The sequence below is a fragment of the Argiope bruennichi genome, chromosome 6 (assembly GCF_947563725.1).
Source record: "Argiope bruennichi chromosome 6, qqArgBrue1.1, whole genome shotgun sequence".
Lineage (NCBI taxonomy): Eukaryota > Metazoa > Arthropoda > Arachnida > Araneae > Araneidae > Argiope > Argiope bruennichi.
In genome coordinates, this window is record NC_079156.1 from 102,309,557 (window position 1) to 102,326,969 (window position 17,413).

General features: G+C 30.6%; 1 protein-coding gene across 4 annotated transcripts in view; it reads left to right on the top strand.

The window, feature by feature from the left end:
- Positions 1-17,413, top strand: part of LOC129971211 (protein slit-like) — a 482,178-nt gene that overhangs the window by 164,780 nt on the left and 299,985 nt on the right. For all 4 annotated transcript variants that reach the window (XM_056084788.1, XM_056084790.1, XM_056084789.1 and 1 more), the window contains exon 2: positions 493-564. In XM_056084788.1, coding sequence (XP_055940763.1) covers positions 493-564 — 72 coding nt within the window. The remainder of the gene's footprint in view (positions 1-492; positions 565-17,413) is intronic.

The window sequence follows — 17,413 nt, forward strand, 5'->3', positions numbered from 1 at the left end:
CTGAATTGTATATTAATGATATATTTTCAATTATCTAAAAATATATCCCTGTATCTAAATAATACGTTTATGAAATCTTATTTTCCTTTAATGTAAATGATATATTGATTGCACGTATGAATAATATATCTATGGCCTATTTTTTGTAAAAGTATTACATATATTTTTTCTGCCTCTGAATAATTTATTGGTGACATTATTTATTCGTATCTAAATGATGCATTGATGGCATATTATATTCATACGATTTAATAAGTAATAAACTTTTTAAACATTCTGTGGCAACAAAAGTTAAAATTGGCAGATTCTTTTACCACTTTAATACCAAGTTCTTTTAAACATTCTGTGGCAACAAAAATTAAAATGTGGCAGATTCTTTTACCACTTTAATACCAAGTTCTGTTTCTTTTTTTCTTTTTTTTTTTAAAGAAACTATTGTCGCATATTTTTATGTTACACACACATATATTAAAAATTTTCTTTTCTTTTTAGAAATCTTGAAGGAAACAACATAACTGTGATTCGAGCTGATGATTTTGAAGGTTTAACCCAAGTTCAGATCATGTAAGTAAAAATATTTTTTTTTATATATCTTCTAATTAAATATTTGTAACGCTAATTAAATATTTGTAAATTCATACAAATATGGTTTTGTATTAGTTCTTTTTCTAAAAATTTTTGTAGAGTAAATTGGATATTTTAAAACATAAAACCATCAAGAAAAAATAATTCTTAAATTTTCAATTGATGGAAAACTAACAATTTCTGTCAACTTTGGAATTTCTATTTTTTTTTTTTTTAAAGAAATCAGACTTTTTTCAATATTTCCATTTTATCCATCAATTCATGTTGTGGTTTATTCATTTTAGGCATTAAATCATCTAAAGTTGCACTAGTGAGAATTAAAAAACCATTTTATATTCTGTAGTAGTTATATAAACATGAATTGAACTTTGTTTAGATCATTTAATGCATCGTTTCACAACGAGCAAAAGTTCATACATCATATATTTAACATATGGCTGTAAGGTCGTAAGGTGGATAGTTAACATTTGACATACGACCTTTTACTTTTTGAGTATTTGAATAATTTAATTTTAATGGCAACTGAATTTGTCATATAGTTAATATAGGAATGTTTAATGTTAATATGTTCGTTTTGGAAAAATAAGTTCTTTGATGGCATTGGAAATTAAGTAATAAGTAATGTATCAAAGCATGTGAAGATTTCTGTATAGTTATTAGACTCAGCATATTTGCATTGAAGACTTTATTCAAGGGGTTTTTTTTTGTCCCCTTTTTTTTTTGTGTTTGACACATTTATGATTGCCAAACAAATGATCACCAAAGAATAAACGTCAGAGGAAAAAAATGCAACCAACATGTCTAAAACTTCTGAATAATTTTTTTTTGACATGGTACTGTTAACAGACGATTGAGATATGGTCTGTAAAATCCATCATGTGACATGGTGGAGGGATGCAGCAAGTTCGGAGTGGGAGAAGGGAGTATTGATACTCTAGAATGTGAGCTTAAATGTACTATGAACACAAAGCATAAGTGTGTTTAGGTTATTTTTTGAATAAAATATAATGGAAGGACGAAAAATTAATATGCCCTTTACCCTTGTTACACTAATGGCAGCATGAATGATTAAAAATTATGCAAAATAGCCTATAAGGCTGGGTTTAGGTCTAAAGCTACGAAATTTAATATGTAGTTAATTTTTGAGTTCTAGGTGTTCACTAATATTTTTTTAAAATTTGATTAAATTTTTTAAAAATTGATCTAACTTTTTGCGTTTAAAGATATTTTTAAGTAATGTTGTAACAATACTTCTCATTTTTTTAATAATTTTATAAATATGCGCTATCTGAAACTATTTAACACTTTTTAATTTCGCGTATATATAGTATAGAGAAAGCATAGAAATCGCTAATACATTTTTGGAAACTATCTGTCCTTGACAAAGATAACTCAAAAGCGCTTTGAACTAGACGGCTGAAATTTGCTTAACAAGTTTTACAACAAATTTGTAGATGTCTATCAAATTTTGCACAAAGTCTAGAGGAAGTCTATCTATTTGGCTGATCGAATATAATTTAACACGATAACTACGAAACGAAGAGAACTAGATATATAAAATTCGATACATAGAATTAACATCTATAGTCTAGACATCTTTCAAATTTTAAGCCAAATCCAATAAGGGATTGACCGTTGGTCAGTCTGTACTGTCAGAAGTATGTAAACGCGATAACTCAAAGAAGTAGTGACATAAATATATCGAAGAATGTATTTTTGTATCAAAATATTGTTTCAGTCGGTTGGAAGAAATGTTTTTAAAACACAAATTCGATTTTCGGATACTGTTACCGGATGCCAGGGATTAATCGCCAAATAACTAGCCAAGAATGACACGATAGATTCAGTAAAAATGCTGAATTCCCGCCAAAGATTAATATATTTCTTAACTATTGTATGCCAGTACTATGCAAAGCGTTATCTGAAATGACACCTTTATTAGAGTGTATGAGAGAAAGTTTTTGGGAAACCATTCACATTGGTTTTAATGCGTGTCTCCATCTTATCGTTGTTAAAATTATTAATAAATTTTTAAATATAAAGGTAAATCAATTATAAAATATTATCAATTTTCAGTTTAAAAAAAATCAAATCATTTTCTTTTTTTAAGTAATCCATTCAGAACCCCTGTCGTGTTTACATTCGTAATAAAACTTCCAATTTTTCATCTTAATTTGATATTAGAATCCATTAAAATCGTGTATTCTTTTCTTTCTTAAGCACATCTCCGAACTCCAAAGTGATATTTTATTCTACTCACACACCGCAACAAATTCATTACTCTTCGTCACGCTACGAAAGGAGGCCGAACAGATCGAAAAATTCCGAACCAACAACTCCCACACCTCTATAACTGAAGCACCAACTATATCATCAACTCCTCCACTCATCAAAACCACGAAACTAATTGCGCGCGAAACTTAGTTACTCCACCAAGCCCCTGGAATCTTCTGTCGCAACTTGAAGAATCTTCTTCCACGATCTTTAATCACATCAAGTACTCGTATTTCCCCCGCTGCGAATGATAACCTTGATTTGCATTCATTGATTCGACCTCTCGGTGTGGCACCAGTGGAAGATCTCAGCCCATTTATATCAATAAATCACAGCAGAAATGATATCAGCGAAGGCCCCCGCTTTTGTTTCAAGATGGCCGAACTTCTCTCGTTGCAGAAGATCCATCAAGACTGTGCATTTATCACCGGTTTATTGGATCTGTCCGGTTCTGTAACGGGATAAACGATAGGCCAACCTCTGAGGTTTCGAGTGGCCAGTTGGAGTGGGACATGTAATAAGCGTGAGGTGGAAATCAACGCTTAATGTTACGAAATCGGGATGATGCAGAAGATTTAACTTATTATTGTGCTTTGTTTTAGGATTATAATGATGGGCAACTGTAGTTACTGGTAGCATTAGAGGCATCTTTCTTTTGCGGAACATTGACGTTTTATTTTCTCGTATACTGAGTTTGAACAACGCATTTCAAAACCCAAACTTCTTTAAATTCAAAAAATATGCTTTTAAAATTATATCTGTGTGAATAAGATAGCTCAAAAACACTTTGAGATAGATAGGTAAAATTCAACATGTGGTCTTTATACCTAATCTGTATTTTTGGTATAAAAACCACAAAGCGAATCAAAATTTAAAAGAAATCAAATTTTTTAAGAAATTAAATTAATTAATCAAATTCATCTATCAAATTTTTTAAGATTTCTATTCATAGTAGTATAGACAATTTATTCCATCCAATATATCATAGAAACAACAGGTTATTAATGCATTAATGAAGAACAACGGGTTATTAAGCATTTTCCTAGGAATTAATGTATATCACAATACAATTTATTCTATTCCAATAGACAATTTATTCTATCTTCCTAAATACAATTCGGCATATACAAAATCTAACTTTCCGTTAGTTGCCCCTAAGTTAATGGTGATAAATGATTACTTCTTTTTTCAATAACAAGATGATGCTATGTCTGAGAGAAAATTGTTTTTTGCTATCTTAATAGTCCGTTTTGGAAAAAAGTTACTGTGTTTTTATTTGTGTGCACTTTAAACTGTGTTTATATGTCTGTATTATTCTGTTACTGAGCTATAATATTTACTAATGTTAACTTTGTATATTTGCGTATCTGATTAGTTTACCACATTTGTTTGAAAAAACACGCGACTAATGGAGTGTTAAATAACTAAATGAATAAAATTCGGTTATCCGTTTAGCGCCTGGAATATAGAAATGTATCAAATTATGAATGAAATTCATGAAAGGTGTGATCATGCGTCCATCTGTACTTTATTTATGTCAACGTAGGAATTCAAACACACAATGATTTAGATAAATGAAATTAGGTATACAATTTTAGCATCTAAAGTGTAGAAAAGTTTTTCTTCACTCAAATTTTGAGCCACATGTCTTAAGGGATTGATTATCTGTTCTGTATGTACTTTCGTACGTATGTAAACACGATCTGAAAAACGCATCAATTCGTTTAAGTGAAATTTTGAGTAAGTCCGTTCAAAGAATAAACTGTCTATTTATATGTACATTCGCCTACATGTGTGGAAGTAGCTTACACATACAAGTGTGGAAGTAGCTTACATATACAAGCGGGAAAGTAGCTTACATATACAAGCGGGGAAGTAGCTTACATATATAGGTCGTCAACGGATTCTGAGACGACCACATTTCGACGACTCCATCTCATGAAGGGGTGAGACGCGGAACGAGGAGTGCATTTCAGGTATTCCCTTTGACCTTGGATTTTCCCTATTACATACTAGTAAATGTAAACATCTCCTCCTTTCATCTTTCCTTTCACTCCTATTTTGAAGAATTAAACCCATCCTAACGCATGCGCATCAACGCGGAGGGTTTTACAATCCGTTGCTGAACTACACAAGTGTGGAAGTAGCTTACATATACAAGTGTGGAAGTAGCTTACATATACAAGTGTGGAAGTAGCTTACATATACAAGTGTGGAAGTAGCTTACATATACAAGTGTGGAAGTAGCTTACATATATAGGCCTGGAAGTAACTTACATATATAGGACTGGAAGTAACTTACATATACAAGTGAGTGGATGTAGCTTACATATACAAGCGTGAGTGGAAGTAGCTTACATATACAAGAGTGAGTGGATGTAGCTTACATATACAAGCGTAGACGTAGTTTATGTAAAAAAAAAGTTCTTAGCTAATAAAATTTTGATTTAATAATGACTAGGAATATATAGTATTTTTGTGAAGTAAAGGGAAATAAAAAGTATCATCTTATTAATCATCTAGGTTTTTCTATAAATTTTTTTTTCAAAGCTTGAGTTAGATTTCATTTGATTCAACCGACTTAAGTACATATTGACGACGATTTTATGTAAAAGATATATAAAATATAGAATAAAATAAAATAGCTGTTCATTTTCATCTTTCTTCACCTCATCCAGTACCATCCTAGTGATTAATTCGAAACTGCCACTGAGTGAACATGATGCGTATCAGTCAGCACCCACGATGCGAAAATATTATAAATGAAGTGTGATGTTTCTCTAGCAGACGCTCTTTCAACGGAACAATTCGTTACAACACACTGATTATAAAAATATTTACTGTTAATCTTGTCACCTCGTTGAAATTTGTACCAAGATAAATTGTTACAACTTTCGAAAAGAAATCAAGCATTCGAATCCTGGCATGTGATTGATTCTGCGGTCATCGTCGATAAAAATAATTAAATCAGATTATGTTCATTGACAGAAATCTGTATCCAAGGAAATGATGGAGTTAAAAATATTTAATTCAATTTAACTCTTTCCTGCCTTTGACTGAATGAATATAAAGAATTGATTTAACATATAATCTAGATTATATGTCAAATCAAAATTTGCTTTAATACGCTCCATAAATACTTCAAATAAGGATTAGTTTTATTAACCCCTTAATCATCGTGTTCGCTCACTGAACGGTCATAGAATCACAGTATTTCAAACCTTTGAGCCTAAATTAAATCATTCAAATTAGTACATTTCGTTACAGAAATTACACATAATCTACATGTTGTAAGTATTCCATGGATTTTTAATTGAAATGGTAAGACAGGTCTTTCAAGAAGCTGGAGATGACACCTAATTAGATTATGAAAGAGGCAGAACAGTTAGGGGTAGGGGTTGCAATACCGGACCAAAATTTCAATACCGGTATTCGGTATTGTTTAGATCTTAATACCGGGATACCGGTTTTAATACCGGTATTAGAAATTTTAGAAAAAGAAAGAAAACACAGGTGTTTCTTTGTTTTATTTGCCAGTTTTATTAGAAAGGGTAAATATCACAAAAAATAATTTGTAACTTATAAATTATAACAGTATATAAAGAATCACAAAAAAGTAAAGGAACTTATTTATTTAAATCACAAAAAATTGTAAATATCACTATTCAGTCTGGTGTACTAATACAAATTTTTGAAATGTGATCTTAAAAAACATAATGCATCCATTGTACTGTCATTAAGCCTGAAAAGTAATTTTGTTCAAAAATTACTAGCTGTCGAAAACGCTCTTTCGGCATCTATGATAGTTAGTGGTACTGTTAGCAATGCAAGATATACTTTTTAAAAGTATTTACCTCTAAATCCCTCATCTTCAAATAAATCGATTTCTTATCGGATGGTTTTGGATATAGCTGATTTCTGTATTGTATTTTGGTTCGTTGAAATTTTCTTATTTATCGCTAATTCTAATTTTTGTTCAAGGGACCATTCCTTTTCACTATCGACAGTAGTAACATCTTAATCTTCGATAATTGAACCGAATTCTGAATGTAGATAGGTTTGTGTGAAAAAAATTTTAAGAAACTTTACTCTAACTTAATCAGATTTGAATTGGTTATTTTCTTTTCTTATTTTCAATTTTAAAATCATTAGAATTATGTAAATACCATAAGACATTTTCTATTTCGATATGCCTTTCTTCTGTGCGATTTTTCAATATAATATATAATCTTCAGATAGTGATGTGTGCTGTTCTAGTGTGATGTGTGCTGTTCTAGTGTGATGTGTGCTGTTAGGAGTAAACGGTTCCAACGTGTTTTAAAATCTAATATTAACATATATAGTTTTATTTTCAGTTAGTATGTATTTTAGTAATATGTCATCTTTTATAGGGGAACTTTTAAATATCTTAACAATTTTTCGATCTTGATAAATTATAGGAAACAATTCTTGATAGGTTAATATTTCATCCTCATTAGCAATATCTTCAACAATTACATTGTTATTATCTTCAGTGTAAATAACACTCTCACTTTTACTCTCTTCAAAATTGGAATCCGATGTTTCTATATCCGCAGTATTTGGATCCTTCTGTTCTTTATTTTTTTGATATAATACATCTATTACTCCTAACTGAATTCCATGAGCATAGCACAATTGCTGATTTGCACCAATCAACTTTCCAACTTTTTTCATATATGTTGCTCCATCAGTCATTATGGATACAATTTCTCCTTTCAGGGATAATCCATGTTTAGCTAATTTAGTTTTAAGCAATTAATTAAGCCATTAATTAGATAATTAATTTCGCCCGTTAGAGAGACATAAAAACAAAAAAGTATACTATTTTGCTATGTTGGCGATCCCTGAACATATAGTGGAGACAATTTTAAAAATTTCTAGTAAATACCGAAAAACCGGTATTTAAACTTGGGAATACCGGTATTACAAAATTGTACAAATGGATCAAAATACCGGTATTCGGTATCCCGGTATACCGGTATTGCAATCCCTAATCATGAGTGTTCTAGTTGTCATTTTAATTCGTTTATTGCTTTGGAAGAATTACTAAAATGACTAAATTTACATTCAACTATTGGTAAAAGAAATCAAGTTTAATTGTTCGATTTTTCTAATCTTCCACTTCGAGGAAATCGCAAAATAAAAAGATAGCCTAATAATGGACATTTTTTATGTTTGATCGAATTATTAAGTAAATACGACCCTATGCTAACGGATCATATGAACCAAATAATAAATTCGAAAAATAGAATTGTGCATTTCAAAAGAACAAATTATCTTTGCATTAGGAAATGAAGTCCTTTACAAAGTTAAACATGATATAAAAGCAGCCATGTCCTATAGTGTCCAAATGGATTGTACTCCTGATATTTCTTATAAGGAACAAATTTCAATCATTATTAAATATGTAAATTTTGAAGAGAAAAGGTTTATTATAAACGAATCATGTATAGGGTTTATTGAAGTAACTGATGTGACTGCAGAGGGACTAACAAAGACTTTATTGAAAAGATTTACTGAGCTTGATTTAGATATTATGAATTGTACACGGCAAGCATATGACAATGGTAGTAATACGGAAGGGAAATATAAAGGAGTACAAATTAGAATACTTTCTCTAAATCCACATGCAATTTATGTTTCTTGCCTATCACATTTCTTTAATTTATTAATTTGTAAAGCCGCTTCCAGCAGTATATACAGTAAAAAAAAACTTTTTGGGACATTACAACATTTATATTTCTTATTTTCTGCAATGAGAAAAAGATGGGGAATTCTGCAAAGCATTTAAACATTACTCTTAAACCATTATGTGACACTCTCTGAGAAGCTAAAATAGATTACGTAAAAGCAGTATATACACAGTATATTGAACAAACTTGTAAGGCCCTAGAAGAATTTATTGATGTTTAAATGATGTAAGTAACGATAATACAGCGGGATCCGAAGCTAAAAGTTTATAAGGTGCAAGAAATATCATTTATTTTATGTTTAATTATTTTACAATATTTTTACGGTTTACAATTAGTTACAATTAGTTTTTAGTTATAATTAGTTACAACTACAGTTTACAATTAGTTTACAATATTTTCCAAAATTAACACTATCAATAAACTATTTCAAGCAGAAACAATTGTTCTTGACTCGGTTTTCAATTTAGTCAATAAAATTAAAACTGAAATCCAAAATTTAAGAACAAACTTTAACACATTTTTTGGAGCATCGAAAGTGCTAGCACATAATTTGAACATTTTCCTTTCCCTGAATTCGAAAAAGGAAAAGATTATGTTCCGAAGTTATAAAAAAATAACTCAGTAGAGGAATTTAGATGTTATTTTTTAACACTGTACTACAGCTACTACAGCAAGTGCTGAGCGCTCTTTCAGCAAATTAAAATTAATAAAGAATTATCTTTGGTCAAACATGTGTTCAGAATGCTTAAATGTACTTGTTGTACTAAACATAAAAAAAAATTGCAAAAAATTGTAATTTTTCTAAAATAATTGATGTATTAGCAAAATAAAATCACGCATTAAATAAATATTTATTAATAATATATGTTCAGATTTGTATTTATTTTTTTATTTTATTTTACAAAAAATAAAGGCCCCAAATGAATTCTTGCATCCAGGCCCCTTTTTAGAGAAGGCCGGCTGTGACCATAAGACCTTTAATCTACTTTGTCATAACTGGCTATAAATATATGGCGACGAATTATGTTATGAATTTGTAAATTTTGTCACTATAATTTTTCAAATTCAAGTCATTATAAGATTTCTCCATCAGATTTATGATTGCCAACTTTACTGATTTTCTGTGTGTTTGAGTTCTACAACAATTCTTTGTCAAATACATATTTTAAATTCTTTTTTTTTTTAGGATAAAAAAATATACAATTCTTATGTATATCTAAAAAACATTGAAGTTGTTGCTACCATAAATACACGTTCTGCATTTGATGCTTGTAATGAAATTTTGGGGCATTAAAACGCAAAATCAAAAAGTAGATGTGTAGTTTTGTCCAACTAAATAAAATGTTCTTTATTTATTTGTTTCACACTTGAGTAGCCTCTTAGCCGGTGCAATTCCAGAGAACTGCACCGTTGCCCAGGGAACACCACGTGGAGGTGGGCTACTTTCGTTCCCCGCCCACCCACCCTCCATCGCTGCATCCGAAGACAGTTCTGATCTGAAAACTGCATCGGGCAGCCGACGACAGTTTTGATGTTAAACTGCGTCCTTCTGCGACCGGTATCTCACTGGAATATCCAAGGCTAAGCAGAACTGGTAGATCGCAAAGGATTCTACTACTGGCACTCCGACAGGAGCCATCCGTGCAGGCAAACCCAAAGCAGAACACAGCTTGTAGACCATATAGGATTCTACAACAGTGATATCTGACTTCTGGGTAGCAGATGGAGCCAGTTTCGCAGGAAGTTCTAAAGCCTGGCAAATCCTAAATACCATGTATGAGCGAACCACTGGGACGGATTCCACTCTAGTCGCAGGTGGATCAGGTGATGTATAAACATCCTGATCCAAATCGGGATCTAAAAACAGATCTCCGATTGAGGGTAAGTGAGGGAACATGTAATATTTCAACAGTTCCAAGATCGTCCAAAAGACGATCCATCCAATGATGGCCGTAGCCCCATTGAAATGTACACAAAACGCACCAAGCATAGCTCAGCAAAAAAAAGTCACACAACGATCAGTTGCAAAAAGAGAAATGATTCTTAACAGAGCAGCAGAAGGTGGATTCATTGTTTCATCTATTATATTGTTTGCATTTTGTGCCTTTGTTTAACATTAAACAGTAATATTTCTGCTAACAACAATAATAAGAGTGATTGTTGAAACATTCTGCATCCAATAACAACTGAAATATAACCAATGATTATTACTAAGTTAACAGTGGAATAAATCTAATAATCAAGCAGAGAATACTAGAAGGGGGCAAAGTGGGAAGTTAATATTTAATTAAATTATGCGGGTTTTAATTTATATATCTTTTTCGAATATTAACCGGATTTTTCATGAAGGATTTAAAACGAATACTATCGTTCGAGGTTGAAATAGATTGAAATTTGTAAAAAATGTGTTGAGTAAAATTTGAGAACTAATTTCCTTTTAACTTAATATGTTAAGAAATAAGTTGCTACCCTGTGCTGTATTTGAGGTAAATTGCCATCTCATATTAGTGTAGTAATTAGTTAAACAAAGGAAGTGGAAGGTAAAAGAAAAGTGGCAGAAAAAGAGAAGAATGCGCAAAAATATGCTAAAAGAAAATTCACGCTAAACTAATGCAGAGAAAAACATCAATTCAAGAAGCACCAATTTTCAAAATCCCTCACATGAGCCTTTACTGCTTCGTAGAATAATGAAGAAAACCGAATATGCTATTTTGAACGCTCATTTGTCAACCAAATGAAACTCAAAATTCCATACCAAACTATTTTAATGATAAGATCCATTAACAGATTGAGTAGCTGTTACTACGCTTAAATGCTTGTGAACGAGCAGATCGACAGACGGTCAATCAAATTTGAAATACTTTAGATTACCCGGGTTCGAGTCCTGGTGTGGGCATGGTTGTTCTTCCCCTTGTACTCTATCTGTGAGGTGTGTGAAACATCACCCCCTTCCCCCGTGTAAAAAGGGGTTGTGCACGGGAGTGTGTGAGTGCCGCTTCATATGAGCTGGAAGTGAGACTTGTGCCCTCCGATGCTGAGGGGTCTTTACTCTCAGAAGCTATTGGACCCCCTCTTTCCGTTGTAACGCGGATACGACATCATCAGATGTTAAATCTGTACAGCAAATATTACTCATTTAGCGTTCTTCGTTTTGTTGGTATCGTGTTAAATTACTTTCGAACAGCCGAATTGACTAATTTCTTCTGAATGCACTTTGTTCAAAGTTTGATAGAAATTTAAAAATCTGAAGTAGAGACCATATACAAAATTTCATCCATTAGCTGAAAACGCTTTTGAATAATTGTGTTAACTCATAGGCGTGATATTATTTAAAAAAATAAGTTTCTTAGATTCTGGGAGATCTAACACGTGCTGATTCGCTCGAATTTTTTTAAAAGTATTTTAAGAGCAAACTATAAAACTATACTTAAACTATTATGTATAAACTATATTATTTAACTATTATAAGTCCTGGCTAGGCAGACCATCGACCCATTCTTATTTGACTGTTGACGAGTTTTCAGAAAGTTGGCACGATTTTGTCATGTTTTGCAAGTAACTGGACATTAATCTTAAGTTTTACCGAACCTTTAATTACTGTGCATTACTATAAACAGTATCCAGAAACTGAATTGAAGCTTCAAGTGGCACAAATAATGCTCAAAACCTGGAAATTGAAATGCAATCATTCATTTTGTTAAAATTTAATAACAATATAATTAGTTTTTTTTGTAGCTTTTTTCATTTTCTGTTAAACTTATCTTTAATTAGGAATCTGTTTTATACATAAAAAAACTTAATATTTTGAAAAATGTTGATATAAATAATTTATATACCTTCTTCCTGCATTTATCCTTTAAGCTTTATACATGATTTCAGTCTTACACCCTTATACCACCACAAAGATGCCACAAAAATTGAAATTTATTCTAAGTGAGAGATGAAGAGCTATTGAAGATGTTTGCGTAGCTGTCGTCAGGCATTGTCACAAGACACAAAATATAAATTAGAGAAATGTTCCAAAAACTTTGAAAAGTTTTATAACACAGATCTAAATGAAAACCTAATCCAAGAAATTTGTTTGCTACGGGATTTGATTTTGAATGAAAGAGATGTAAATAACGCACAGGACATATTGCAATGCATACTAAATAATAATTATAACGAGTTATTTCTACATGTACTAACTGTGTTAAAACTTTTCTTTACGTTGCCAGTTACTACAACAAGTGCTGAGCTGTCTTTCAGCAGATTAAAATTAATAAAGAGTTATCTTCGGTAAAGCATGTGTTCAGAACGCTTAAATGCACTTGTTGTATTAAGCATCGAAAAAGAAATTGCAAAAAATTGTAATTTTTCTTAAGTAATTGATGTATTAGCAAAAAAAAACAAAAACAAAAAAAACACATTAAATAAATATGCATTAATAATATATGTTCAGATTTTTTTTTTTTTTTTTTTACAAAAAATTAGGGTCCCAAATGACTTCTTGCACCCAGGCCCCTGTGAAGAGAAGGCCGGCTCTGTACCAAATTTCATCCATCAAACTCAAAGTTGTTTTGAACTATCTTTGTTACAAACGGAAAGCGAGACGGACAGACAGACATTTTCTAAAAATGTATTTTTCGAACTCAAAGAGGTCTAAAGCGTGAACATTCCTCAAAATCTCCAATTCAAATTGTTTGACAGTTAAAATATTTTCTCTATGCTGCGTATAAGAGAAAATAAAACTATTCATCTGCGCAATAAAGCATTCTCATAAAGAAATTAGGCAACTAATTAAAATAGGTATAGGGATTGCAATACCGGACCAAAATTTCAATACCGGTATTCGGTATTTTTTAGATCTTGATACCGGTTTTAATACCGGTATTAGAAATTTTAGAAAAAAAAGAAAACACAGGCGTTTCTTTGTTTTATTTGCCAGTTTTATAAGAGAGTGTAAATATCACAAAAAATAATTTGTAACTTATAAATTATAACAGTATATAAAAAATCACAGAAAAGTAAAGGAACAACTTATTTATTTAAATCACAAAAAAGTGTAAATATCACTATTTAGTCTATGGTACTATTACAAAGTTTTGAAATGTGATCTTAAAAAACATAATGCATCAATTGTACTGTCATTAAGCCTGAAAAGTAATTTTGTGTAAAAATTACCAGCTGTCTAATACTCACTTTCGGCATCTACGCTAGTGGATGATACTGTTAGCAATGCGCGATTCACTTTTTCCAAGTATTTACCTCTAAATCTTCAAATAAATCAATTTCTCTTCGGATGGTTTTGGATATAGCTGATTTCTGTATTGTATTTTGATTCGTTGAATTTTTTTTATTTATTGCCAATTCTAATTTTTGTTCAAGAGACAATTCCTTTTCACTATCGGCATTAGTGTCATCATAATCTTCGATAAGTGAACAGAATTCTTTTGAATGTGGATAGGTTTGTGGGTAAAAAATGTTAAGAAAATTGACTAAAAACTTAATCAGATTCGAATTGATTATTTTCTTTTCTTTTTCATTTTCCTTTTTAAAATCATTTTAATTATGTAAATACCGTAAGACATTTTCTATTTCGGTGTGCCTTTCTTCTGTGAGATTTTTCAATGTAATATATAATTCTTCAGATAGTAATGTGTGCTGCAACATGAAATTTAGTGTTGCATTAGCTGTTAATAAATTAAAATCTCTCCGACATAATGCCTCTGTAGTCAGTTTTATTGGAAGTAGAGATGATATAGTTCTGGATATTAAGTCGAATTCACTGTCTGAAAAATTAATTTACAGATTTAAGTCGATTATTGCTTTTTGGATTTGATTTCTCAGTTTCAAAAATCGGTTCATCATTAGGAGTAAACTGTTCCAACGGGTTTTAGAATCTAATATTAACATATATTCTGTTTTATTTTCGGTTAGTATGTATTTAAGTAATATATCCTTTTTATAGGGGAACGTTTGAATATCTTAACAATTTTTCGAACTTTCTAAATTATAGGAAGCAATTCTTGATGGGTTAATATTTCATCCTCATGAGCAATTTCTTCAACAATTACATTGTCATTATCTTCATTGTCAATATCACTCTCATTCTTACTCTCTTCAATGTCAGAATCCGAAGTTTCTATATCCAAAGTATTTGGATTTTTCTGTTCTTTATTTTTTTGGTATAATACATCTATTATTCTTAACTGAATTCCATGAGCATAGCACAATTGCTGATTTGCACCAATCAACTTTCCAACTTGTTTCATAACTATTGCTCCATTAATCTTTATGGATACAATATCTTCTTTCAGGGACAATCCATGTTTCGCTAATTTAGATTTAAGCAATTAGTTAAGCCATTAATTAGCTAATCAATTTCGCCCGTTAGGGAGACATAAAAACAAAAACGTATACTACTTTGCTATGTTGGCGATCCCTGAACAATTTAAACAATTACAAGACAATTTTAAAAATTTCTAGTAAATACCGAAAAACCGGTATTTAAACTTGTGAATACCGGTATTACAAAATTGCACAAATGACTCAAAATACCGGTATTCGGTATCCCGGTATACCGGTATTGCAATCCCTAGTTAGGGGGTTAATGTTATTAAATCAAAATTAAATGCTTAATAACATAGTCGGAACAGACGGCCTGTACAGAAGATTTTGAAATCATCATACAATATGTTAACTAATCAGTTTCGCATCAGACTGAGAATTAGACGAGGTACTTTGTTAAAATAATTTATTCATAGTTATTTGAAATCAAATAGAAACCTCTAAGCATTTCACTCTAGCATTTTATTTTCTCTGATGACAATAATTTACCAAATATTATAATTTTATCATTTTATTACAGCTTTTATGGAGAAATTTATTTAAAAATGAAACTGACTAGTTAGGCAAAATAGGCAACTACTTAAAATTTTGAAATATTGGAGGCCCCGATATTTTGATATATTACTTACGTTATTTTCTGAGTATATTAATTTTATGCTTTTACTTATTTTACAAGGTTCTTGGGCTCGAAATGATTCAAATTAAAATCAATTATCATTTAAATGTTAGAATATTATTCTAATATTTCTATATTATTCTAATCTATATTATTTATTATCAATCTATATGATATAAACTATATTATCTCTACTATCTATTCTAATCTATATTTTCTATAACGAATTTTATGCATTGTCGTTTAAAAACTCTAAAAAATTATGTGGCTTTATAATTTTAAAAATGTTAATATAATTCAATAGCGTTTAGATTGTGTTCAAAAGACTATTGTATTATTTCTTTTAAAATTGAATCGTAAATGTTTCTTTATATGCGAAATATTAAAACCAACTTTTTCAATAGGGATCAACAACTAAATATTTTGTCAGTTTATCATAATTTGCTACTTAAAATGGCTTACATAGAGAAATTCAATTAAAAAATATTTGGTGCTTATGAAAAATGGAGAGGGAAAGGGGGATCTCCGAAATATATATTGCCATTGGCCCCTGTAAGGCTTAATACGACCCTGGGTTTTAGCTGGTAGATTAATTGTGATTTAATTTGTTCAAGAACCAGATTTAGTTTTATTATGAATACATAACAGAATCTAAAAAAGTATTTCACCTAGAGGAAATGGTCCCCCTGAAATTTTCTCGCATCTCTAATAAATGTGTTTGTGTAATTTTAACCGTATGCCATTGGTGAACGGTTATTATGGAAGTTATTATTAGAGTGATATCCTTGGTGTTATCTTTTGACGATTAATCTTTGAGATTCGATTAATGCAAAAGGACCAGAAAACCGAATATGCATTTCGGATGACTTTTTTCCCCCGAATCTAGTGAAATTAAAATTTGACACAGATCTATAATTACTGATAGTCACATCACATGTTAGATTTTATTTATCTTAGTACATTTTTGAGTTACCGCGTTTACGTGCTTGTGAAAGTACAGATCAACAAGCTGTCAACCTCTTGACGGTTTTAGTTCTAAATGTGATACATATCTATATTTTAGATCTTAAATTTGAGTACAAATTTTTAAACTGCTTAGTTCTTTGTTTTGTAGTCAAGATGTAGTGAAAGTACAGATCAAAAAGCTGTAAATGTCTTGACGGTTTTAGTTCTAAATGTGATACAGATCTACATTTTAGATCTTAAATCGATCGTAAATTTTTATCTGCCTTGTACTTTATTTTGTAGTCAGGATGTAGTGAAAGTACAGATCAACAAGCTGTCAACCTCTTGAAGGATTTAGTTCTAAATGTGATACAGATCTATACTTTAGATTTTAAATGCAATTTTTATCTACTTAGTTCTTTGTTTCGAAGTCAAGATGTAGTGAAAGTACAGATTAACAAGCTGTCAACCTCTTGTCGGTTTTAGTTCTAAATGTGATATAGATCGATATTTTAGATCTTAAATCTGATTACAAATTTTTATCTACTTAGTTCTTTATTGTGTAGTCAAGATGTAGTCAAAGTACAGATCAACAAGCTGTAAACGTCTTGACGGTTTTAGTTCTTAATGCGATACAGATCTATACTTTAGATTTTAAATGAAATTTATATATATATATATATATATATATATATATATATATATATATATATATATATATATATATATATAATATGTATATATATAATATGTATATTAGATCTTAAATCTGAGTACAAATTTTTATCTATTTAGTTCTTTGTTTTGTACATGTTAACGCATATTTGAAATTCCGGACAGACTTCCTCAGCAAGGAAAGTGCCTGCGAACTGAAAATGTATTTCGGATGCTTTTTCTCTTGACTGATAAGTGTACTTAGAATTGTGTTAAAAAATATTTCCTTTTTTTT